The sequence below is a fragment of the Neovison vison genome, chromosome 13 (genome assembly GCF_020171115.1).
Source record: "Neovison vison isolate M4711 chromosome 13, ASM_NN_V1, whole genome shotgun sequence".
Lineage (NCBI taxonomy): Eukaryota > Metazoa > Chordata > Mammalia > Carnivora > Mustelidae > Neogale > Neogale vison.
Genome location: NC_058103.1, coordinates 3345612 through 3370918, shown reverse-complemented (window position 1 = coordinate 3370918; position 25307 = coordinate 3345612). Strand labels below are relative to the sequence as shown.

At 44.0% G+C, this 25307-nt stretch overlaps 1 protein-coding gene across 1 annotated transcript in view; it reads left to right on the top strand.

Annotated features, from left to right (window-relative positions):
* RCOR1 (REST corepressor 1) overlaps nt 1–25307 on the top strand; it is a 122666-nt gene that overhangs the window by 78076 nt on the left and 19283 nt on the right. Inside the window, exons 4-6 of the mRNA XM_044230713.1 lie at nt 20010–20062; nt 22172–22333; nt 23247–23365. Coding sequence (XP_044086648.1) covers nt 20010–20062; nt 22172–22333; nt 23247–23365 — 334 coding nt within the window. The remainder of the gene's footprint in view (nt 1–20009; nt 20063–22171; nt 22334–23246; nt 23366–25307) is intronic.

Here is a 25307-nt window from a genome sequence, read left to right as displayed (position 1 = left end):
TGAACTCTGCTAAATAGGCCTGCTTTCTGACGAGTCTTTCAGATGTCCCGTCGCCCCACCGCCTTGACCATTGCGGTCCAGGTGAAACCAGCCCGGTTGTTTCAGGTGTTTTTCAGATGGTTTGATTTTCGGGTCTCGCTTTTGCACTACTGGTTGGTTCCATCCAGTTGGTCATAGTCCCCATATGAAACGATGGTACCCAGAACCGAATATCCAGAATCATGAGCATTCAGTTAAGCTTTGTGGCAAGCACGGCACTGAAATGCAGTCACTCTTCACAGCAGCCCAAGAGGACATTTCTTTTTTCTTTTTTCTTTTTTTTTTTAGATTTTATTTATTTATTTATGTATCAGAGAGAGAGGGCGAGAGAGCGAGCACAGGCAGACAGAGTGGCAGGCAGAGGCAGAGGGAGAAGCAGGCTCCCTGCAGAGCAAGGAGCCCGATGCGGGACTCGATCCCAGGAGCTGGGATCATGACCTGAGCCGAAGGCAGCTGCTTAACCAACCGAGCCACCCAGGTGTCCCCCAAGAGGAAATTTCTGTCCCCATTTTGCAGATGGCATTCCACAGTCAAAGGGGTTATGAGTGGTGAAGCCGGCAGCAGTATCCAGGTGTGCTGATTTCACCCTGGTCCGCGCTCTGAGTGCCTCTCTGTGGGAGAGCTCGTAACCTCGCGGTGTTCTGGGTCTCTGCCACGCTCCTTCTGGTCCTGCAGTTCACAGTCCATCAGTGCCCTTTGTGGTTGTGTTACCTGTTGACATCTGTGGAGTCGGAATGTCATTTTGATATTCTCTTATTTTTCCTAGACCTGGAAGAAAAGAGCAGAATGTGAAAAGTTAGTTGATTTTTAAACAGTGGTATTGCCTAAAATAAGTTCGCAGTTTTAATGGAAGCCTTTAAAACTTGAAACTTTTAAAGCCAATATGCAAGTAACATTTCTATATTGTTGAGAGTTTAGAAGATACAGGAAATTATAAAGAAGGACACACATTATTCCATTACCCAGAGATAACTGTTGTAAACGTTTTGGGATTTTTCCCAGTCCTCTTTTTTCTCTCTTGTGTGCATACTTATATAATTGAGATGATGTGGGTGTGTATATGTCTGTGTATTGTTTTCCTGATACTGACCTAAGCATTTCCCACATGGGTTGTTAAATTACCATGTCCATCATATGGGTAGATGGATGTATTTATTAATCTCCTTCTCTTGAAAATTTACATTGTTTCTGAGTTGTTGGCTGTTATAAAAGAAAGCTGTAGTGAAATGAAACAAGATGAAACCAGAGAGAGACAAGCCATAAGAGACACTTAATCTCAGGAAACAAACTGAGGATTGCTGGAGGTAGAGAGGGGGTAGGAAGGATGGGGTAGCTGCGGGGTGGACACTGGGGAGGGCATGTGCTATGGTGAGTGCTGTGAATTGTGTTAGGACTGATGATTCACAGACCTGTACCCCTGGGGTAAATAATACATTATATCTTAACAACAACAAAAAATTAAAAAAAGAAAGCTATAGTGAAAAACTGACTCCTAGAACTTTTCCTCTTTCATTTTTTGTTTTTGTTGTGTTCTTAGTCTTTTCTTAGGATGCGCTCTAGGAATGGAGCGTGGGGTTATCGGGAACTTGCCCAGCCGCTTCAGGATGAGGATGTAAACACGATGTGGTATCCTGACGTGACTTAGGTTCCGCTTAGTAGGCTCCTGTTTGTGGAGCTTTGGGAATCCTCCAGTCCTTGTCTGGTAGTCTAATCCCCATTAGGCCTTACAGTGTGATTGTAGTGTGAATGTGGGCAGGGGTACAATTTTTTCCATTTGCACACCTATGATTTCCCCTCAGCTCCCTGCCCTACCATATATGGGCAAAAAAGAAGCCTTTTCTTTTTGACGTTCTTCATTTTCAAAGAATATGTAAGTCTTGATGTCCAGCATTGGTTCTCACTCTGCGTAGGAACAGGAGATTTGGAACATGTTTAGATTGCTGGCAGATACCCCTCATGTTAAGAGACCTGTAGATCTTTGGTTTTTCTTGCGTTGGTTTCTTTCTTCTCAAGTAGCTGTTTTAGAGCTATGCTTCTTAGTGTTACTGCAAGTTTGCAAAATTATTTTGTGGTTATTAAAATGAATGCTATTGTAGAAATTTCATACAACACAGAATATATAATGTAGACAATCATCCTCATAGTCACTGTGTAAAATATATGTACTTCCTTTTTTTTTTTTTTTTAAAGATTATTTATTTATTTATTTATTTATTTATTTGAGAATGGAGTAGAGAAAGAAAGAACTTGAGTTGGGGGGAAGAGGCAGAGGGAGAGGGAGAAGCAGACTATCCACTGAGCAGGGACCCTGATGTGATTGGGGGGTGGGGGACTCACTCCATCCCAGGACCCTAATCATGACCTAAGCCAAAGGCAGACGGTCAATTGACTGAGTCACCCAGGCGCCCTCCCCAATATTTTTATACATATTAATATGTAAATTTTTTAATCACGAAGTATGAGCTTTTCAGCAGTTTGTTCTTAACAATCTATCTGGAACTCTGTTCTGCCTCAGTACATTTACAGTTACCTAGTTTTTAAATAACAAGTAATGAGTGTCCCGTAATTTAATAATTTTTACAAAATTGAAGTATAGTTGACACACAATGTTATGTTACTCCCAGATGTACAATGTAGTGATTAAAGAAGTCTGTGTACATTACGCTGTGCTCACACACGTGTGGCTCCTATCTGTCACCGTGAAATACTGTTCTAGTGCCACCGGCTGCATGCCTTCGGCTGTGCCTTTTATTCCCGTTACTTATTCATTCTGTAACTGGATATTTGAAGTCTTTCAGTTCTTCTTTCTTGTTTAAACTTACTTGTTGGTTTTTTTTTTAAGATTTTTTTTTCCAATTTATTTATTTTCAGAAAAACAGTATTCATTATTTTTGCACCACACCCAGTGCTCCATGCAAGCCGTGCCCTCTCTAATACCCACCACCCGGTACCCCGACCTCCCATAAACTTACTTGTTTTAAGTTTTCATTTTGATCACCTGGTGCTCATCGTCCCAAGGTGTCCATCACCTGTTTTCTTGCATCATATGCTCCCGACCCCCACTCTGGTAGTCATCAGTGCTCTATAATTAAGAGTCTTTTTTTCCTTGGTTTTTAAACTAAAAAGCTGTAGGGATGATAAATCTGTAGAAATAGAGTTCCTAGGCCAAGGGACAAATACATTATTTCTTTTTTCTTTTTTCATTTTTAAGAATAGATTTAATTTCTAGAGTAGTTTTAGGTTCACAGCCAAATTGAGTAGAAAGTACAGAGATTCCCCAGATATTTTGCCCCACACATGCACAACCCCCTCCGCCCCACTGTGGACCTCTCCTACCAGAATGGTCAACGTGTTACCAGTGAACCTACATTGATACATCATTGTTACCCAAGTTTCCTAGGTTACATTAAGGTTCGTTCTTGTGTTGTACATTCTGGAGGTTTGGACAGAAGTATAAGGACGTGTATTCGCTGTTGTAATTTCGTACTGCATAGTTTTCCTGCCCTAGAAATTCTCTGTGGTCTATCTGCCTGTGCATTTCTCCCAGCCCTGTAACTCTTGGCAAACACTGATCGTTTTACTGCCTCCATAGTTTTATCTTTTCCAGAACTGACATTTACCTGGAAGGAAGTAGTATGTAGCCTTTTCAGATTGGCTCTTTTAATTAATAATAATATACATTTGAGCTTCCATGTCCTGATGGCTCGTTTTCTCTTTGGTGCTGAACAGCATTCCATTATCTGGATGGACCACAGTGTGTTCACCCGTTCACCTACTGAAGCACATCTGGTAGCTTCCAAGTTTTGGCAGTTATGAATGTAATATAATTTATTGCTGCTATAGACATGTATATGCAGCTTTTAGTTTGGACATAAGTTTTCAGCTCTTTTGGGTAAATACCAGGGAGCAGGATTGCTGGATTATATGTTAAGAATACTTTTTAATTTTGTAAGAAATTGCAAGACTGTCTCATTTGATTTGATTTGATTTGAGAGAGAGAGAGAGAGAGAACAAGCATTGGGGAGGGGCAGAGGGAGAGGGACCCTAGGATCAAGACAGAGGTGAAGGCAGATGCTCAACTGACTGAGCCAACCAGGTTTCTGCACCCCTTTTAAAATTTTATTTATTTATTTGAGAGAGACCAAGACTGTCTTCTGAAGTGGCTGTGTCATTTTACACTCCTGCCAGCAGTGAATGAGAGTTCCTGTTGCTCTGGGGCCTGTCAGTACTTGCTGTTATCGGTATTTTGGATTTTGGCCACTCTAAATAAGTATATATTTTGTTTTCTTTTAAATAAAAAAAATAATACATGCACAGAACTTAAAAATATTCTACATCTGTCAAGTTAATCAGTGTTATGTTAATATGCTGGGCATCTTTTAGTCCCTATACACTTTTTTTAAAAAAATATTTTATTTATTTATTTGACAGAGCGAGAGAGAGAGAGAGAGAGAGAGAGCGAGCGCACAAGTAGGCAGAGAGAGAGGGGGAAGCAGGCTCCCTGCTGAGCAGAGAGCCCAATGCAGGGCTTGATCCCAGGACCCTGGGATCATGACCTGAGCCGAAGGCAGAGGCTTTAACCCCCTGAGCCACCCGGGTGCCCCTACACTTACTTTTTTTTAAGGTCATATAATATGGGTGTTTCATAGTTAAGCATGTGTAAGCAGTGCTGCTGTGAATATCATTGAAATGGGGTTGCTGGGTCCAATGGTGTGTACATTTTACATTTATAGATATTTTCCATGTGTCATCTGAAGCATTAAAGGAGTGTGCTGCTTTTCCAGAATGTCCCTATTATTGGGTATATTAATTTTTTTTCTTAAAACTTTTTTAAAAATTATTTTTAATTATGGTAAAATACAGTGTAAAATTTACCGTATTAGCCATTTCATTAATTCCAAGTAAATTTTATTGTGAAATTATAACAGCAAATGAAATATGTTGATTTATATTTCGATCTTAACCATTTTTAAGTGTGTAAGGGTATTAAGTACATTCGTATTGTTGTGCACCCAACCCCTAGAGCTTCTTTCCCCCCAAATATTTTATTTATTTATCAGAGTGGGCGGGGAGTGAGCGCACAAGCAGGGAGAGCAGCAGGCGGAGGAGAAGCATGTGCTGAGCAGGGAGCCCGGTGCAGGTCTTGATCCCAGGAGCCCGGGATTGTGACCTGAGCCAAGGGCAGACTCTTAACTGAGTCACCCAGGCTTCCCTCCAGAACTCCTTTCATCTGAAAAACTGAAACCGCGTACTCATTAAAGAACCCCAGTCTGCATTTTCCCTCCCCCCAGCACGTGGCAACCACCGTTCTACTCTATGACTCAATGAATTTGACCACTCGGGGTATTTCGTAGAAGTGGAAGTGTACTGTTTTGGTGACTGGCTTATTTTACTCGGCATAGTGGCCTCACGTTTCATCCCCATTGTTGCCTGTGTCAGTTTCCTTCGTTTTTATGACTGGACAGTATTCCACTGCACTCCTGGATAGACCGCCTTTGTCTCCATGATCTGTTGATGGGCACCTGACCTGGGTCGTTTCTGGGTTCTGGTTCCCAGGAATGCTGCTGCTGGGACTATGGTGCGCAAAGGCCTCTTTGGGGACCTGCTTCCGTTTCTTTTGGTATATACTCAGAAGTGGAATTGCTGGATTTGATCTTTTTTTTTTTTTTTTTTTTTTAATTTTTGGGGGACACCACCATCCTATTTTCCGCAGAGGCTGTTACCGTTTTCCACTCCTACCAACAGTGCATGGGCTCCAGTATCTCCACAGACTCATCAGAACTGTGATTTTCTGTTTGTTTGTTTGTTTGTTTGTTTGTTTTTTAATAGCATCTATCTTAATGGGTATGAGGTGGTGTCTCACTGTATGGGAATATTAATTGTTTCTTAAATTTTGCTGAATGGGTAGAAGAGGATTCCATTGCTTATTACTGAGGATTGAGTGTCTTCATATTTTGACCTTTTAATTCTTCTCTAAATAGCAGTTAAATCTTACTTATTTTTTAATTTGTGTTTTAGAATTATATATACTTAAATTTATTAACCTTGTTTGTGGCTTGTAGTATACCGTCAAACTGAAAAAGCCCCCCCCGCTCCATGTTGCAGACATAGATACCGACGTGTCTTCCCCTCCTCCTCCCTTCTCATTATGCTGTTCTAATCTGGACCTATTTAATTCTTTCCCCTTTCACTTATATTAAACTTATATGTCTACTTTGTTCTATATCTGGACTCTTGATTTTGTTTCATTGATTTGTTTCCTGATTTGTACCATTTTTATTCTTTTTGGTGTTTCTGGCTCATGAATTTATTTTTCTAGGTGAGATTTAGACTCATAGTTTCACATTCTTTCCAAAAGTATCTCGATTGGGTTCATACTGAATGGAGCAGCTTTGTGTGCTTGGTACTGTAGCAGGAGTAGGGGGTTTAGGAAGCTTATACTCTAATGCAGAAAGAAGGAACATATAAACAAGTAATTATATGTATTTCCTTTAGTCCAGTTCTTTTTTGGATGCCAAAAGCTGAGGTCTAGAGAAGTTAAATCAAATGCTTAAGATCCCACAGCTAATTAGTAGCCAAGTTTGGGCTAAACCTCTGCTCTCCAGATGGCATTTATTACACACATCTGCCTTCATATGCTGCTTCATTTAATAAACTATAATTACATTCTTAAAGCATTAGTGATGTTACATGAATTGCTTTGGGCTGTGTCTAAGTAAAACTGTGGTGAGGGATCCAGTCTTTGGGGTATGCCTGGAAATGTGCCTTATAAAGATACTTTTCTTGTGGAAGAAATGTAAATAATTTCAAGTAGCATAGATGAGAACAATGTGATTAAATAGTTTATATTAAATAATTCTGGAAAATTACTTGCTGAAACAATGGCTTGAGATTTAGGGGACAAAGGAGTGAGTAAAGGTTGAAAAAGTGGTAGAATCTGGAGGTTGGGCAGATGGTGAGAGAAATTGAAAGATGTTCACTAATTGGAGATGAGGACAGTTAAGTTGTAATTTTAGCATCAGGCATCTCCTGTGTACTGTTAGTGCTCGGATGCCCCCCAGGGGGAGCTGGCAGAAGGCGCTCCCTTTTCCTGGGCAGAAACCGGGGGAGCACTGGAGCCAGCTGACTGTCGGGGCGAACGGGGAGGGGGTGAGAGTTGCTGGCGGGACAGGTGCCGCGGCGCTGCAGACTTGGGGGAAGACGCGTTTGCGTCCAGGCCGGCCTGAGGATGTGGGGACAGGATGCAGCGCTTTGTTGTGGAGACCTGCCGGCTGTGACACAGGTTGTCCTCGGGGAGGTGAGAAGCAGGGAAACTCCAGACGGCCTTGTGGCTTAGTGAGGAGCCGGGACCAGAGGCCGTGAGTTGGTGTTGACCCGGCTGAGAGAGCCGAGGCCCGCACCGGGCCACTGCTGTTCAGGAGAGGTCTGATCGGACTGGCGGCGACAGGGCTGTGGGAACTTGCTCAGAGGAGAGGGAGATCTTCGGAATGTGGGGTGGGGTGGGTGTCAGGTGGCCTTTAGCAGACCCTTATTGTTACTCTCTTTAATAGTCTACTTTCTTTTCCAGGTCGAAAAGTAGTAGTATCTATTATTTGATGGTTATTAAAACCCACCCGTGATAAAAAAGTTCTTGGTTCCAACTTCATTTTCTACCAAATTTTCATTGTTGCTTTTTAAAAATTTTTTTTTTCAATTCAGTCAATTAACATATAATGTATTACTGGTTTCAGAGGCAGAGGTCGGCGATTCATCGGTCTTCCATACCACTCAGTGCTCATCACTTCATGTGCCCTCCTTAATGTCCGTCCCCTGGTTACCCCAGCCTCCCAGCCCCCCAGCCCCTCCCCAGCAGGCCTTTAAGCAAGCAGAATACTGCCCTGTCTACGTGTGCCTACACGACTCCGCCAGTCCTTGCACACATTTTTATCGACACCTGCAAGGCACCTGTGATACACCATCATTTCGCTGGTCCCCGCGGGGACGGGGACGGGTGCCCCCTCGCCTCCCACCTGTCAGCACCCGCCCCGCTCCCACTTCAGGCTGCCCTTCCCTGGGGACTCCCTCCTCATCCCACTTGGTCTACACCCTAGATGCCTACCTTGCTTGTCCAAACCCAAGGGCTTTAGGACAGCCTTCTCTCTGAGGGGCTCCTGCTGCTTTGAGCGTAGTACGTGGAACTCTCTCCATTCCCCTGGTGACCCTGCCTTACATGTTGACCTACCGAAGGCCCAGACTGTAGAGAAGCATCAGAACATTTAGCAGAACAAAGTGGACACGTTAGTAGCAAGAAATCTCTGAAAGTGTTTTTTACTGGATAGTCTTGTCTTCTTTGAAATGTATATAGTTAGGCCAGATCTTATTCCCAGTCTGGTTCACTTTATTGCTCTAATGAAAAAAAAAAATGTTTACCAAAGCAAGTGCGGTCAAATGTAATACAAGACTGTGGCCTGACAGAGCTCTGAGAAGGCAGTTTCCGGAGAGAGGCTAGGTTTGGAAAGCGGATAATCCGAGGATGACTTCTGTGGTTGGACTCGCCTGTAAGAGGTGAGTCGGAGCAGCCGTGCCCATCATGGGTCGCTTCCTGAGGAAGCAGGTTTCCTAGACTCCGCTGTACTTCCCTTGGGTGTGGCCCTTTGCAAGGTGACTCTGGCTGCTGGGAATCCGTGAAACAGATGGTCCTGCTCATTTATGCATCATGTACGTTCTAAGTTATATATAATCAGTACTTCTGCAGTTAGTTAAGGTTTAATTCCATCTTATTTTCATTATATAAAAACGAGAAACTGGTACAGTGGTAAGCACGCATCTTAGTGTTAAAATGGACATGGAGGGAAATCATTAGCCATGGCACAGACCGTCAAGCTGGGTGATTTTTTTTTAAAGCTAATTATAAAAAAAAATTTAACATATATACAATATGTTAGACATGTAGAATTGAAAGAGGTTTCAAAAGGCAAACTCAAATTAGAGATTTTAAAACAAGTTGTAGCTTTCTTGGAACGAGACTCTTCTTAGACCTACCGCATACACAAATGTTTCTGTGTCAGGGTATTTGACTTCAGAACACATTTTCAAAATTATATTGTATGCAGAAGTTTCATAGATGATGTAGTGAATTTTTTAACATTCATATAAATGCATAGTACATGTCAAGAATCTCTGAGACATTCCAGTGCCTCTCCAGTTCAGTATAAAAATCAGAATACCCGGCAGCTGGCCATAAGGCCCTACATAGCCTGACCCCACTTCAGCCCTTCGGAATCCATGCGCAGCGTCTCCCCAGAGCGTTTCTGTCCCTTTGTGGGGAGCGCTCTTCTCCCAGACGTCTGCATGGCTCCCGCAGGTCCTCCTGGTCGTGGGTTTTGGTCAGTGAGAGCGTGGCTTTCCTTGACCACTCGCTGTGGTCAGTCGCTGTGAAACCGGTCACGGCCGCCCTGCTCTGCTCCATCGCCTGCGTTCCCTCTGTCGGCACCCGGCGGAGTATTGTGTACTTGTGTCCCGCTGCTAAAAACCGGTGGTAAGCTTGGTATGTCTGCTCCGCTCTTGTCAGCCCTCTCAGCACCTGGTGATACAGTGAATGCTTGTCCATTGAATGAGAAGGTGACGGGGCTGTGGACAGTCTCTGTGGGGAGATTTGCAAATACAGGCTTTCAGCTCTTCGTTCTGCACGTTGGGTCATCTGGAATCCTCCAGCATTTTCTTTTTTGCCACTCGCCTGACGACCATTTACTCCATAAATATGTGAGTGATACGTATGTGCCAGGCACTGGGGGAGTATAAGAACGGACGGTCTGACAAGTCCCTGTCCAAGTGTACCTTACAGTCTGATGGGAGCCTGCCCTGGTCATTGACAGGAGGGAGAAGTGGACTTAAATTCTTAACCTGCTAGTTCTTTGATTGGCATGTGTGCAGGGTAAGGATAGGATAAGCTAATGCTGGCTTTGATTTTCAGCTTTTTGTAAGTAAGTGGCTTTCAGAGACCTTGATACTTGTGACTGAAGTGATGGTTCTTAGGACGCCTGGGTGGCTCAGTTGGTTGAGCATCTGCCTTCGGCTCGGGTCATGATCCCAGGGTCCTGGGATTGAGTCCCTCATCGGGCTCCTTGCTGAGCCAGGGAGCCTGCTTCACCCTCTCCCTCTGCTGCCCCCGCCTTCCTCAAATAAATAAATAAAATCTTTTTTTAAAAAAAAGTGTATTTTGTTTTTTGGTTTTTGGGGTTTTTTTTAGTGCGTAAAAATTATTTTTATCATTTTTATTCATAAGTGTTTGGGAGTTGGGTCAGTGTTCAGATTCTACTAGAAAAGGCAGAGCTGGATTTACAGTCTGTGTTCGAAGCCTCCACTAAAATTCAAGGGTTACCTTCCCCTGTCATGCCAATGTGTCTGATCCTCATCCTTTTATACTTAAAGAATTTCATCTTGTTATTTTATAATTTATTTATCCTTTCTGTTTTGCTTCCAGTTTTTTATTTCTATAACTGTTACTACTGGCAACTTACTGTGACTTAGTTCTTGATATCCATCTGGAATGTAGATATTCAGTTGTGAGAGATCAATGCCAAATTATTTTCCAAAGTGGTCAGACTGGTTCATGCTGCTACCAGTAAAATGCGAAATTCATGTGCTCCGTGCTCTTGCCAGTAATTGCTGTTGTTGCACTCACACATTTTAGATAGCCCAGTGACTGTAACACTGTTTCTCATATCAAAGAATTTTGCTATTTTTGTTAGGTGTGATAATGCTATTGTGGTTCTATTAAAAAATATATGTCCACTTTTTTGGTCCACATTTTAAAAAATATGTGTATTGGTTATATATATGTAGGGATGAGATAACTGGTATTTACTTTGAAATTTTTGAGCACAATGTGCTCTACTTTGGGGTCTATTGGTCAGATTGGAATACAGACCCAGATTATTGCTTAAATGTTGAATTTACTGTTCTGTGGTTATGTAAGAGAACATACCTACTCTTAGAAACGTGCTGAGTATTTCAGAACAAGGCATAATTATGATAGTCTCAAATAGCTCAGGAAAGAAATTACATATATACATACAAGCTTGTTTATATTATTAAAAATAGCCTAAACCCTCACCTTCTCAGGTGGTATAGCCACTGTTGAAGTTTTGCTTTCATGTCTTTCTGTGCACTTCTGTGCACTCTGAATTTAAGCACGAATGGGTCATACTGTAAATAACAGTTTTTCAACTTTAATTTTCCTAGAATTAAACATTAAACTGAGTTTTGATCACTGACTCGCATCATATAGCTTAATTTATTTAACCATGTCCCCATTCTTGAATATTTCTATTTTTTTCAGTTTTTCCCTACTAAAAATAACAAATGAGTAAGCAGGAATTTATAATGTCCTTTTCCAGTAGAACAGAGCGCCTCCCTTGATTCTGCAGATCAGGTTTCCCAGCTCAGGACATTCATAGTTCTTTTGTGACACTTAGGACAACTGGAGTTAATTATTTGTGTAATTATTTCTCTCCAGCCAGATGGAATTCTGTGAAAGCGTCCTGTTTCAGATTTTACTTATTTATTTGACAGAGAGAGAGAGCGCGTGCACAAGCAGGGGGAATGGCAGACAGAGGGAGAGGGAGAAGCAGCCTCTCCATACAGCCCCATGTGGGAGTTGAACCCAGGACCCCAGGATCATGATCTGAGCCGAAGGCTCTAAGTTAGTTGCTTAACTAACTGAGCCACCCAGGCACCCAAGGCGGGCTGTTTTAATCATGGCTGTATAAGCAGCACTAGGCACACAGTGGGCCTCAAAGATCTGTGGAATCAGTGGAGAATGGTCAAATATAAAGTATAGTAATTATAAATGTCACCTTTCTGCCACTTGCTTCAAAAGGTTGGGTTTCTTTACTGGATGAAGAGACCCCCACCCTCACCCCCATGAGATTTAAGCATTGAAAGTGGGTAGGACTTAGAGTGGGAAAACCTGCCCCCTCCCAACAGGCGTGTCATTGTCTCTCTCCCCCATTTTCACAATGCCACTGTGCAGTTGACCTTCCATTTTCAGAGCTCGAGGAAGCAGGCCCCACAGAGGGGAAGTGACCTTGCATCAAGTCTCCTGTGGGCACAGCCTTGTGTTCCTGTGCCCTTGCTAGAACCCAGCCTCCCTTTGTGCTTCCCTTGGCTATTGTAGTTTCACTTAGGGATCCCTTTTTCTTGCATCCTTGTACATGATGGGTTGTACTAAGGGAAGAACCGTGGTCTATACAGGGTGGCAGAGGCAGGGTTAAAAGACAAATGTCCCTATACTTCAAGTTTGTAGACCAGTTTGTGAGGAGTCGCTAGGACTCGTAGCCTTGTAAATCCTTCTGACCACCTCCTCCGCTGCAGGATGGGAGCTTGAAGTTGGTGATTTATTTAACTTACTTATACTTAAAGATTTTATTTATTGAGAGAGAGCAAGAACAGGGGGGAGGGGCAGAGGAAGAGGAACAAGCAGACTTCCTGCGGAGTTGGAGCCTGATGCTGGTCTGGATCCCAGCACCCCGAGATCATGACCCAAGCTGAAGTCAGACACTTAACCGGCTGAGCCACCCAGGTGCCCCTGAAGTCCGTAATTTAAAAGAGCGCTTCTGTGCAGTCACTGAAAGGAAATTTTTTTTGCATGATTGAAATTCACAAACCTCCTTTTATATAGTTGTAACATAAAAGGCACATTTCTTTTGTGGTCCTCATAGTGTCTAATCTTTTTAATATAAACTTCAGAATTTTGTGCTTGTTGAGGTGCTTTTTATCACATTGAAATGGGGAATGTTATCAAACTCATATAATATTATGCTCTAATTCATGATTCTCAGAATCACCTGTGGGCATTGAAAGTAAACCAAAACGTCTTGAGTGTAGTCAGTTCTTTCCTTGATCCAGGTGTGTTCATTTTCTGAAAAGTCACCAAACCGGGCCTTTATGTGTGTGCTTTTCTCTGTGCCCATCCTGTGTGATAAAAATTGCACACACACGTCTCTGCACATAGACACACGTGAACTTACATGCGTGTATACGCACGGGTGTAGACGAAGGAGGGGGGCGCCCAAGAGTCAGGATTTCAGAGTTCACCAGCTGGTTTTCCCTGTTTAGGATTGGGAACTTCCGGACTGCGGCACAGCCCTCCTGGGATTCCAGGGCTGGGTTTCTCTGGATAAGCTAATTCTGTGGTAGGGAAGTGCACCCCACCCCATCTCTAACTGAGTCTCACACGTTTATGGAGGAACTGATTTATTTAAGACTTAACATTTGTATATCTTGACTGCTTTACTACTTTGTGTAAAGAATTTGAGCAGGATATATGATCTCATTCTTGTCAAATAGGTGAGGAAATGGATTTAGCTCCCAGGTTCCTGATAGAAGCCAAAGATGCAGGGCTATTTACAGTGCTGCCTGCTAGGGTCTGCGTCAGGGGTGTTGCCTTCCGTTCAGGGAGATACAGACCTGTTTGGAGTGTGTTTCCTTCAGCTCGTGCTGTAAACGAAAAACACGCATGAGAGCAAATGAAATTATTTTGAGGACACAGTTGCCTGCTCAGGGACTTAGTGTGAGAGGTGTAAGGGGATAGTGTGTCACTATGCTCATCCGTTCTTTGCCATAGGCTTTGCGCATTTTTAAGAGAAAGGTGGTTTTGATTACAACTAAATGTCATTCTAGTGATGATCAGTTTGTAAAATACGGGATATCCTACCTGTGCCTTTCTGAGCAGCTCACAGGTGTATGAGGACTGGAGTGAAGGTGGATTGTTTATCCATTTTTAGAGAGCGCATGCACCTGAGTTGGGGGACGGGCATGGGGAGGGAGTTGGTTTTTTTTTAAGATTTTATTTATTTGAGAGAGATGGAGATAGCAACAGAGAGCATGAGTGGAGGAGGACGAGAAGCAGGCTCCCCCAAAGTGCAGGGAGCCCGATGCGGGGCTGCACCCCAGGATTCTGGGATCATGACCTGAGCTGAAGACAGATGCTTAATGACTGAGCCACCCAGGCGCCCTGAAAAATTTTTTTAAGATTGATTTTATTAGTGCATGCACATGCATATATGTGGGGGGGGTAAGAGGAGGAGCACAGGGATAGGGAGAATCTCTAGCAGATTCTCTGCTGAGTGTGGAGCCTGATGCAAAGCTCAATCTCATGATCCTGAGAGCCCTACCAAGTTTTGTTTTTTTGTTTTTGTTTTTTGTTTTTAATAGAAAGTGCTGTGGTTGTTTTTGTTTTTGTTTTAAGATTATTTATTTATTTATTTGACACAGAGAGAGAGAGAGATCACAAGTAGGCAGAGAAGCAGGCAGAGAGAGAAGGGGAAGCAGGCTCCCCGCCGAGCAGAGAGCCTGATGTGGGACTCGATCCCAGGACCCTGAGATCATGACCTGAGCCGAAGGCAGAAGCTTTAACCCACTGAGCCACCCAGGTGCCCCCCTACCAAGTTTTTTAGTTACTCGTGAAATGTTAGCCCTGGAACCACTTTTAAGATCATAATGGTCAATTCAGTCTTCTGCTGATGAGGAAAGGAGGCACAGGGAGGCAGGGCTAGAACTTAGAGTCATACCAGTGGATACGGAAAGGAGGGGGAATACAAGAGTGCAGATTAGGTGAGAATGGATGCCAGAAGCTGAATTTAAGTACAGGTGGCGTGGGAAGGTGTTTGTATTTCTTATTTCCACATGATCAGACTGTCTATGAGACTGAGTTGGATTTTGTAGTATTTACTGGAGTGCCCAGGGGCGCTTTTTCTGTAAAGTGGGATTTTAACAAAACTATATTGAGACACAGGATTTTCATAAAGTGCATTTTATTACTGACTAGAATGGACTGGTTCATTATATTGTATTCTTGCAGAGTCTCTGTGGCTTATCTTGTTTCTTATGCCCCCACACCCCCCAAGATGCTCAGAGGGATCGTTGAAATGTCACCTGTAGTAATATCTGTGCCCACCAGATGGCAGAATTGCTTTACTTAAATGATTTAAGCTCAATTCCATTCTCAGTGAGTTACAATGATAACTCATTTCTTATTTTAATAATAAAAAAAGATGCCACGATATTTATCAAATTCCTGAAGAAAATTTTGGTATGCTCAGTTTGAGTTACGAGAGAGAAATTGGTACCACGTTTCCTTTGTAGTACTAATGCTGCTGCTGCAATTGTTAGGATAATAATTTTTTTTTTAACTGTATTGAGGTTATAGCTTTGTCCTCAACCTACCTTATGGTGTCAGCCTCTTGCTCTGAATAGAATATGCAAGATCACAAGGTGTCCTGAGTCCCTGCAGTGTCTAGAGGAGGGAGGAGTGGGTGAGCTCAGGTTACTGTGGCAACTTTCAGCTCGATTTTTCCCTTTTTCACAGTTGAGTTTGAGACTCTGACTAGTGATACTTGGGACATTTAGTCCATCGGATGGGAACAAGAATATAGAAGCAAATGATGCCTTTGGCAAGGCATCCATTCGCCTGTTACCCTTGCTTTCCATCACTTCCTTCATCAACCCCAGTTTTATTTTCTTTATTCAAGCGACATAGACGATGTTGGCCTGCCTTCCTTGCTTAGTTCTCTGTGCTGTGTGGACGGTTCTTTTTTTTTTTTTTTTTTTTTTAAGATTTTATTTATTTATTTGACAGAGAGAGATCACAAGTAGGCAGAGAGGCAGGCAGAGAGAGAGAGGAAAGCAGGCTTTCCGCTCAGCGGAGAGTCCGATGTGGGACTCGATCCCAGGACCCTGGGATCATGACCTGAGCTGAAGGCAGCGGCTTAACCCTTTGAGCCACCCAGGCGCCCCCTGTGCCGACGGTTCTTATCTGAGCCATTCTCCCTCTGTGTGTCCTTTGCTCAAGAGATCGGATAGCAGACAGCGGTTCAATATCACAGTCCTGGGGTGAGCTACTCTGCGCATCTGTAAGCCCTGTTGCTGCTGTTTACCGGCTGTGTCACTCAGCCAGATTTCTTCTCTGGGCCTCAGTTCGTTTATGAATGGGAGTGATAATAGAATTATTGGAGAGGATTAAAAAGATAATCCTTGCAAAGAGCTAGGAATGGTGGCTGGCACATAGTAAATTCTCAAATATTAGCTATTGTTATTACTCAGTCAATATAGCTGTTGAAACTTCAGGAAGCTTATCTTAACATCATTACCGTCATTATTTACTGGTTATTTTGGATTCATGCTGTACTGTCATATTATGTATTATTTTATGTATTTCTGTTTTCTGTTACTTGTGTGTTGCTTCAAGCTGATTGAGGAAATCAGTTTGTTTTTCCTCTGTATTTTGGCCTGCTATTAGTAGAGTGTTTTGTACACGGTAAGAGTAGTTCCATAAATGTCTAAGCTTTAGGAATTTTGTAAATTTCCTTGATGAGTCCCATGCACATTCTACCTTTTTAAGTGATGTTACCCGAAACATAACTCATTTACTTGTGCTTTCCGTAACGCTAAGTTCTTGCCAAAAAAGCCTGTGGTTTGTACAGTCTGTGTACTTCTTAAAGAATTGGAGTGATACGTAACTTTATCCATCATAATTTAAGATCAGATAATTCTCCTTGGTTGTTTCCATAGGACATTCGAGTTTTTAAAAATAATTGTGTTAGATAATGATGGAATTTTTACAATTTTTTGAAAAAAGATTTTATTCATATCAAAAAGCATGTGGAGTGGGTGAAGGGACAGAGGGAGAGGGGAAAACAGAATCTTTTTCTTTTCTTTCTTTTTATTTTTATTTTTATTTTTAAAGATTTTCTTTAGGGGTGCCTGGGTGGCTCAGTCCTTAAGTGTCTGCCTTTGGTGGCTCAGGTGATGATCCCAGTGTCCCGGGATCAAGCCCCACATCCATTTCCCTGCTCAGTGGGGAGCCTCTTTCTCCCTCTCCTGCTCCCCCAGCTAGTGCTCTTTCTCTGTCAAATAAAGAAATAAAATCTTTTTAAAAAATAAGTAAAGACTTTATTTCTTTGACAGGTAGAGAGCATAAGTAGGCAGAGCAGCAGGCAGTGGGAGTGGGAGAAGCAGGCTCCCCGAGGAGCAGGGAGCCCAACTTGGAACTCAACCCCAGGACTCTGGGACCACGACCTGAGCCTAAGGCAGCCGCTTATCTGACTGAGCCGCCCCGGCGCCCTGGGTGGGCTGCCCTGAGACAGAATCTTAAGCAGGCTCCCTGCTGAGCACAGAGCCCCATGCAGGGCTCCGTCTCGGGACCCTAAGATCCTGACCTGAGCTGAAATCAAGAGTTGGATACTTAACTGCCTGGCCACCCAGCTGCCCTAGACTTGTTTTTAAAGGAGAGCCTACTTAGTGACTGGCCTCTCTGCTTCTGACTAACAGATGAGAACGTCCGCTCAGCTGCTTCCTGCACCCACTGACTGCCTGGTTCTGTCCCCTGTGCCCAGTTTGGGAAAGGCTGGTGGATATAAATGACTGGGCCCGTGGAAATGTCCTGGCATTTCCTTAAGCCGTGTGGACTTTGTGCATCGTCCTAACGGCAGCGGCAGCGGACTTAGTGACTCTCGGCCTGCGGTGACTCCTCAGCCCCGAACTGCGACAGACTCCGGTTAACCTTTAATCTCTTGGAGAGGAAATCAAGATCCCTGTTGTCAGAGATGAGAAGGTTCTGGGAAACTCCCCAAGGAACCCGTGTTCTTTGTTCTAGAGCACTTGGTCTCAAGCAGCTTGTATCTCTCTGGCTTCCTTCCTGTTTCCTCTTTCATCCACCGCCTGACGTGTCTGGTCATCCTTTGCTTTTATGAAGGCACGTGGGAGTGGATTTTATTGTCTTAGGTTGGAAGCTTATTTTTGCTCAAGGAAGGCACGTGGGAGGTTTCGAAAGCGCAGACGTTCGCTCTTCACCCTGCCCTGCTGCAGCCGCTGGCTTGTGCGCCGCCGGGGAGGGCCGGGGGTGTCGGGAGACGGGTCTGCAGGCTGTGGCCGGCAGCTTTGGCCCTCTGATTGTGAGAGGGAGCGAGAGCCGAGGACCCTCTGCATGCAGTAGGGAGGCAGGCAGAGAGCAGGCTGTGAGCGGCATCCTTTGTGCCAGCGCCTGGCTCGGTTTCTGAACTCACTGGCGCCGAGAACGTGGCGGGCGGACTTCTGCGCTGTAGATGGCGGCCGGGTGAGGACGGAGCTTCACTGGGGAGAGGCCTTCCGGGGAAGGTCGGGAAAGTTGCTCAAGGTAACACAGTCCAGACGGTAGTGTTTTCTCTACGTGAGGCCCCACTGCCTGCGAACCCATCTTGTGTCGAGACGGAGCCAGGGTTGGATCTCCGTCTGTCTTCACTACATACCTGCGCTGTGCTGCCTTTTACCTTGCTAGAAAGGAGCCTTTCTTCTTTGTGACACTGTACACACCACAGCACCCACCGCATTCATTTAGCAAATTGTTTAACCCCTTTTGACATTGGGGTTGGTGAAAAGAATGAAAAATTGTATTTTTGCCGGAGGGCGTCAGATGGTAGTTCTTTGGCAAGTTGCAGGCCTTCCCGTGTATGAGCTTTCTGGGGTGGAGATACCAGGTGACTTCTGATGGAATTCTTTCTTCCTTTGCTTTAGATTTGATTCATCAGGCTACTCTCCAAAAAAATCTAAAAACGAGGTGTGATTTGTAAAGGTTATGAGTAAGAATGCCTTGATATTTACAACATGGAAAATGTTCTGTCCAAACTTAGCTGCAGTACTGGGGATCCACTGTTTAGTCCGTTTTACTGTTCCTACCACAGCTAATCTTTGTTAGAAAGCAAAGGAGATGAAAATACAGTAGCATCCAAAGAATGCTTTGGTTTAAAATGTGATTTTTTTTTTTTAAGATTTTATTTATTTATTTGACAGAGAGAGAGGATCACAAGCTGGCAGAGGCCCGCAGAGAGAGAGGAGGAAGTAGGCTCCCTGCTGAGCAGAGAGCCTGATGCGGGGCTCGATCCCAGGACCCTGAGATCATGACCTGAGCTGAAGGCAGAGACTTAACCCACTGAGCCACCCAAGGACCCGTGAATTCTTTTCAAAATTGATTTCTTCTTCCTAAATTGGTTGTCAGTTGTGCCCCAGTCGGGTGAGATGCTCATGGTGACTTGAACAGCAAGGACACTGAGCCTGAGGAACTTCGATGGGGCCACTTCTGTCAGCTGCCTGTGTAAGGGCAGCAGGTGACTGAACCTCGTCGAGCCTGTTGTCATGTCTTGAATTTGGTCATTGCACCTGGAGAGTGAGGAAATGCAGCTCTCTGTTTGAGACAGTTCTGTGCTCTTCGGGTTTTGGGGGGTTTTGTTGTCGTTGTTGTTGTTTTGGGTGGGGTTTTTTGGTTTTGTTTGCTTTTGGAGCCTGTGTTATTTTTGTAATTTATCAAAATAAAAAGTTATATAGGAATATAATGAAGTGTTGCTATTGATTAGTAGTCTCTTCGTTCCTGGGAGAAAGATTAGGAAACTTGGAGAGGAAATAACTTTGAGGGGTGCTGACTTCTCCAGGAGATTAAGTCCATCTTCCTTGGTGCTCCCTTAGTGCTTGAAAGTCGACCCTGGTCACCCTGCAGTGGAGTTTGAAAGCAAACACCAGACACTGGTTCGTGGAATTCATCTCTCTAAGATTTTTTTAATATAAAGATAAGTGACTTGTTTTTCAGCTTTGGCTAAGACTAAAATCAAACCCCCAATTATAATACTTGTTTTTATTTCTTTTAATTATCTTTCAAAGTATCAAAATAACATTTATCATAGGAAATTTATGTAGAACCAAGTTTTATAAAAAATAATCACAGTCTTCTCATCCAGAGCCAAGTCCTGTTAATCCTTGAGTGTATTTTGAGCCATTCCTCCGTGGGATTCATATATGTAAGATCCATAATGGAATCCTGTATGGTTCTGTTCTGTTACTGTCTGTTCTTCCTTTTTATTGCCGTGCATGGCAGAGCTGAAACATCCATCCGGCTCCGGCGCTCCTACACTGTTGTTTCGGGCCCCTCCGTTGGTTTACTGGTCTCTTATCTTGTTTTTCAGTAGATGAATACATTGCCATCGCTAAAGAGAAACACGGGTACAACATGGAACAGGTATGACGCGGTTTTCTTTGGTCGTTCAAGATGGGTTTTTTTTTTTTTTTTTAAAGGGGGGCGGTTTGTAGCTAACCTGTTAAATTGTTTGTGTTCTGTGTGTTGAGTAGCAGTGTGAATTTTTGGTGGTCACTGGCAAATGCAGGTTCCAGTCCCCTTTTTCTGCTGGTGAGGAGCATGAGAGGACACTTTGATTGGAAAAGCATCTGTGTGTTTCTGCAGGTCTGTAGTGTTTGTGGCACCTGTAGCTCCAGGGTCGCTCCGAGGTGCCAGATGCTTGGCATAATGCTTCCCTGTCTGAATGTGCGGTTTGTTTGCCAATCGTGAGTCTGTGTGCAGGTTTTTTCCTGACCCCATCACGCTCAGACCCACAGTGTTTCATATTAATTGTTTTGAATCACCTTCAGGTTGTAAAATTTGACCAATTTAATTTTTCTTAAAATTATTGGAACCTATTAATGAGAAATATATGAAATTAATTTTGCTCCACAAGTGTGATGATAATCTTAATTTAGTCTTATTTCTAATTATTGTTTTAAAAATAAGTATATTAAGTTAGGTTAGCACTTTGGCATTCATCTAGGTATTACAGCCTGTACGTTGCTAGCATTTATCCTCATGACTGAGGGTTACCACCAAGTTACTTTAGGTAGAATTGGACTCTTTTTTGGGATGCCTGGATGGCTCAGTTGTTAAGCGTCTGCCTTTGGTTCAGGTCATGATTCCCGGGTCCTGGGATAGATCCCACATCAGGCTCCCTGCTCAGTGGGGAGCCTGCTTCTCCCTCTCCCACTCCTCCTGCTTGTTTGTGTTCCCCTTCTTGCTGTCTCTCTCTCTCTGTCAAATAAATAAAATCTTAAAAAAGAAAAAATCAGACTCTTTCTTTTAGCCCTGGCCTTACTTTTAATTGTTCTACCCTGGTAGAATTTGTTGGAAAAGCCAATTACAATGAGATAGTTCCAGAAGCTTTCAAAGCAAAAGATGTATGCTTTCTCTTTTTCCACGCCCTACTCATGAACTTCACGAAGTTGCTCAGAAGATCACTTTTTTTTTTTTTAAGTATTTTATTTTTATGTAATCTCTATAGCCAGTGGGGGACTCAAACTCACAACCTCCTAGATCAAGAGCTGCATGCATGCTTCACTAACTGAGCCAGCCGGGCACCCTGAACATCACCAATTTTAAATTCTATTTAGAAAGTGTAAAAATTACTGGGCGATTGGGGCATCTGGGTGGCCCAGTCGAAAGGGCATGGGACTCTCAATCTCAGGGTTGTGAATTTGACCCCCCACATTGGGTGTAAAGATTACTTAAAAATAAAATCTTACAAATAAAATTGGTGATTGCTAAATACATACTTGTATGAATTTTTAAGGATTCTGGTCTTCAAAATTTTGATTCTCACTTTGGAGTTACAGGAAGTTTTCTCAGGAAAAAGTTGCTGAATTATCTCTCTTATTTTCAATTTGTCCCTCACCCATTTGAATATTTTCTCCCTTCTGAGCTACCAAATAAAACAAAACAAACAAACAAAAAAACAACCCAAAACTGTTTTTGAGTTTTTTCGGCAAAAGAATAAAGAATGATTACATTTTTAAAACTTTTTTAGATTTATTTGTTTTGGAGAGAGAGCGAGGTGGGGGGCTGCAGAGGGAGAGAGACTCTTAAGCAGACTCCATGCTGAGCACAGAGCCTGACAGGGAGCTTGATTCATGGCCTTGAGACGGCAACCTGAGCCCAACCCAAGAGTCAGAGCTTAACCAGCCCAGGCACCCCCAGTTAAGTGCTTTCGGAAGTTACTTTGTCCTGTTGTCTGTGGGGGCCTCTCAAGGGTACAGATTCTGGAGCCCCACTGCCGTGGTCATCTCCCACACCAGCCCGTTTGCAAGGACATAGTTTCTCAGGGTCACTGCACTGTGATCGGAGAAGTGAGCGCGGGGGAACGTGTCTCGCGGGAGTCCGCCCGCAGGGGGCGTCGGTCGCCGTCAGTCCCCTCGCGGTGCTGCCTGGTTGCCCAGCAGCATAGGCTCCTCTTCTGCTAATCTCATTTCCATTTTAGTGTTTCCCTCCTGTCTTTGGTCTAAAATTTCACTGATACTGTTTTTCTAGGCTCTTGGGATGCTCTTTTGGCATAAGCATAATATTGAAAAGTCATTGGCTGATTTGCCCAACTTTACCCCCTTCCCAGATGAATGGACTGTGGAAGATAAAGTCTTGTTTGAACAAGCCTTTAGTTTTCATGGGAAAACTTTTCATAGAATCCAACAAATGGTAAGTAAATGAGAGCACTGTATTTTCTCTTCTCCTCAGTCTCTCTTCACTGCAGCGTATCTGAAGGGAAGAGATAGCATCCGCAAGCATGAACGTTCTCTTGTTCAATAGAACTCTCTTTAGATCGTTGGTACTTGCTGCGGGGTGGATAAGAGGCTTTACATTACAAGAGCGAAGCGTTTTCTAGCACTTCCCAGCTGGGTAGCAGCTGTAACAGAAGGCCTCTGTCACCCCCCATCCCTGTCTCTCTTGTCGGGACTCCCCAGATGAGTCCGATAGCATCTCTGATGGTTGTTGCAGGAGGGGGAGCATCATGGAATCCTATCAGCCTGGGGGAGGTTTGCTTATCTCTTCTATTGTAGAAGGCTATTTGGTGGAGTCCTACCAGGAAAGCTTATTGGTAGTTACATGAGTGCTAAAGTGAAGTTTTTAAAAATAACCCGAATGTTAGGCTAGAAACTTTAGGTAAACATTTGGATTCATCTCAGACTGCTCTAGCAATCTTTTTCCTAGGCTGAGTGTCACTTCCAGTCACACTGCAGTAGTTTGGAATGTATTTTTTTTTTTTTAAAGATTTTATTTATTTATTTGACAAGGAGACACAGCGAGAGAGGAAACACGAGCAGGGGGAGTGGGAGAGGGAGAAGCAGGCTTCCCACTGAGCAGGGAGCCCAGTGCAGGGCTCGATCCCAGGGCCCTGGGATCATGACCTGAGCCAAAGGCAGACACTTAACGACTGAGCCACCCAGGTGCCCCAGTAGTTTGGAATGTATTGAATTTCCTTCTCAGAGAAAAGGGCCCTGACAGTACATTTCTGGGTATGTGAGACAACCCTTATTAACTGTACCTAATAAGCACACTTGATTTGGGAAGATTAGCTCTAAATCGAAACCAACTCAGTTTTTATGTTTAGCTTCCTGATAAATCTATAGCAAGTCTGGTGAAATTTTACTACTCTTGGAAGAAGACGAGGACTAAAACCAGCGTGATGGACCGCCACGCTCGGAAACAGAAGCGGGAGCGGGAAGAGAGGTCAGTGCCTGTCCGGAGGTGATGTCTCCCCACGTGGGGATCTCTTGGGTCAGTAGAATTTCTAAGAGCTGGTAGACACACAGAGGAAAGGTCCAGCGGTGGGTTCCCCTAGGGCCTTCCTGCTAGAGCCACACGTACACAGATACTCTCCTTTGATGCTCAGGAGCTGTGTTAAGACGTGTTCTTTTCTGCGGGTGTTTCCTCCTTACAGCTCTCTTCCTGCGTTCAGTAAGTTTCCATTCCGAAAGAGCAAACTTGCCCACATTGTCTTTCCTGCCCCTGAAGGTGTTTCCTTTTAATAAGAAGGAATCCATTATTTCCTAGGTTGAATTTCCTTTCTTATATGCAGGATTTGTGGGACGTGCTTTAATGTCTAATGTGTTAGGAGGTGACTGTGCAGTGTAGATCTCCTCCATCCCTTTCTTCACCACCTGTTTTGTGTATGGGGGCAGAGAGAGAGAGATTTCATGATTTCTCCTTAAGGATCTAGTTTTAAGGATAGCTTAGCGTGCTACATCTTACTCAGCACTTGTGTGGACTTCTGAGTGGCGCAGAGTAGCGGGAATAGCCCTGTGCTCACACACAGGGCCGGGTCCGAGTGCGCACTCCATGGGCTCTCGGCTTGCGCGCCCCCCGGCCACGCCTCCCCACTCGGGCCTGCCCCAGTCATCACTTCCTCGACTCTAAAATGGAGAAGCTTCAAGTCCAGAAGGCAGCACATACACGTACTGGTTTTTGTGTTAGGTCAGTGGGACTGTAAGTGGCTTTTTAAAATTATGTCTTCCGCATTTCCTGTAATGTTATTTTTAAAAACTCAAAGTACAAATAAAGTGAAGAAAGTGAGACTGTATGATCTCCATGGCCCCATTGCAGGAGAGTGTTTTATGATTTTAAATAGAATAACATGTGGGAACAAGTTAGAAGTTTGACTTTTGGAGAATTCGGATCTGTGGGCTCAGCTTTAAAATGGGGGCAGTGGTGGGAACATCTGCAAAGCTCTCACGTCCGGCTTCAAGAGCCTGTGACACTGTTGACCTTGATCCGTCTGCCGCTTAGATACTAGTGCGCCTGTTTTTGGATTGTTACTCTTGGTAATCAGAAGCGGCAAACACTACTGAATTTGTTTTTAGTTTTCCAATAACGTTTGATTAAACGTTTTTATATCCATTATATGTTTGGTCTCGTTTACTTTTTATAAATTGAACATCTTTTTATAAATTGAATTACTACAGATAGGTATGCTCAGCTGAAGTCAGAGTTAAAAAGTAAGTGGGATTCGTTGTCCTTGTGTGACATGGAAAGAGCATCGGCTGACACCTGCGTACTCCCTTCCCTGGTCATCAGCACCAAGGGGAGGGAGACCGGCTGTGCTCCCACCTGCTGTGCGGACGCAGACCAACAAGGGCACGCCACGAGGCAGTGGCACCGGAGAAACTGTTGGCAGTCATGGCAGGGCCTGGGGAAGAATTTTCCTCAGCCCCGGGCTCTTTCTCCTTTCAGACACTCTCTCCTCAGGCAGGGTGGGTGGGGAGAAGGGTAGCAGAGCCCCCCAGGATGGCTTCTTGGGACGGTGGGGACACTGACATTGGAGCAGCTGCTGGTTTGGCTGCCATGACTGCTGAGCTGGTGGAAGCCGCAGGCAAACTGAGGCCGGCGGCGTGGCTTGTGTCAGCCTTGTTTTCTTATTTTGTTAAAACAGAGGTCCTAACTACTACAGAGGGCTTTAAAAACGGATACATGGAAGGCTCTAAAGAAGAGCGTTGGAAGTACCCTGTCAAAATGAATGTGCTTTTTAAAATTAACCTAATCTGAAGTACCAGCCTCTGCGGGCCGCCAAGAAGCCTCTCCCTCCCTCACACTGTGTTGAGTTGTGAGCGTCTGTCTGCTCCTGGGGCTTGAAACGGAGTTTGACTTGTCGGGGAGTTTGTTCCCCGCGCAGTAG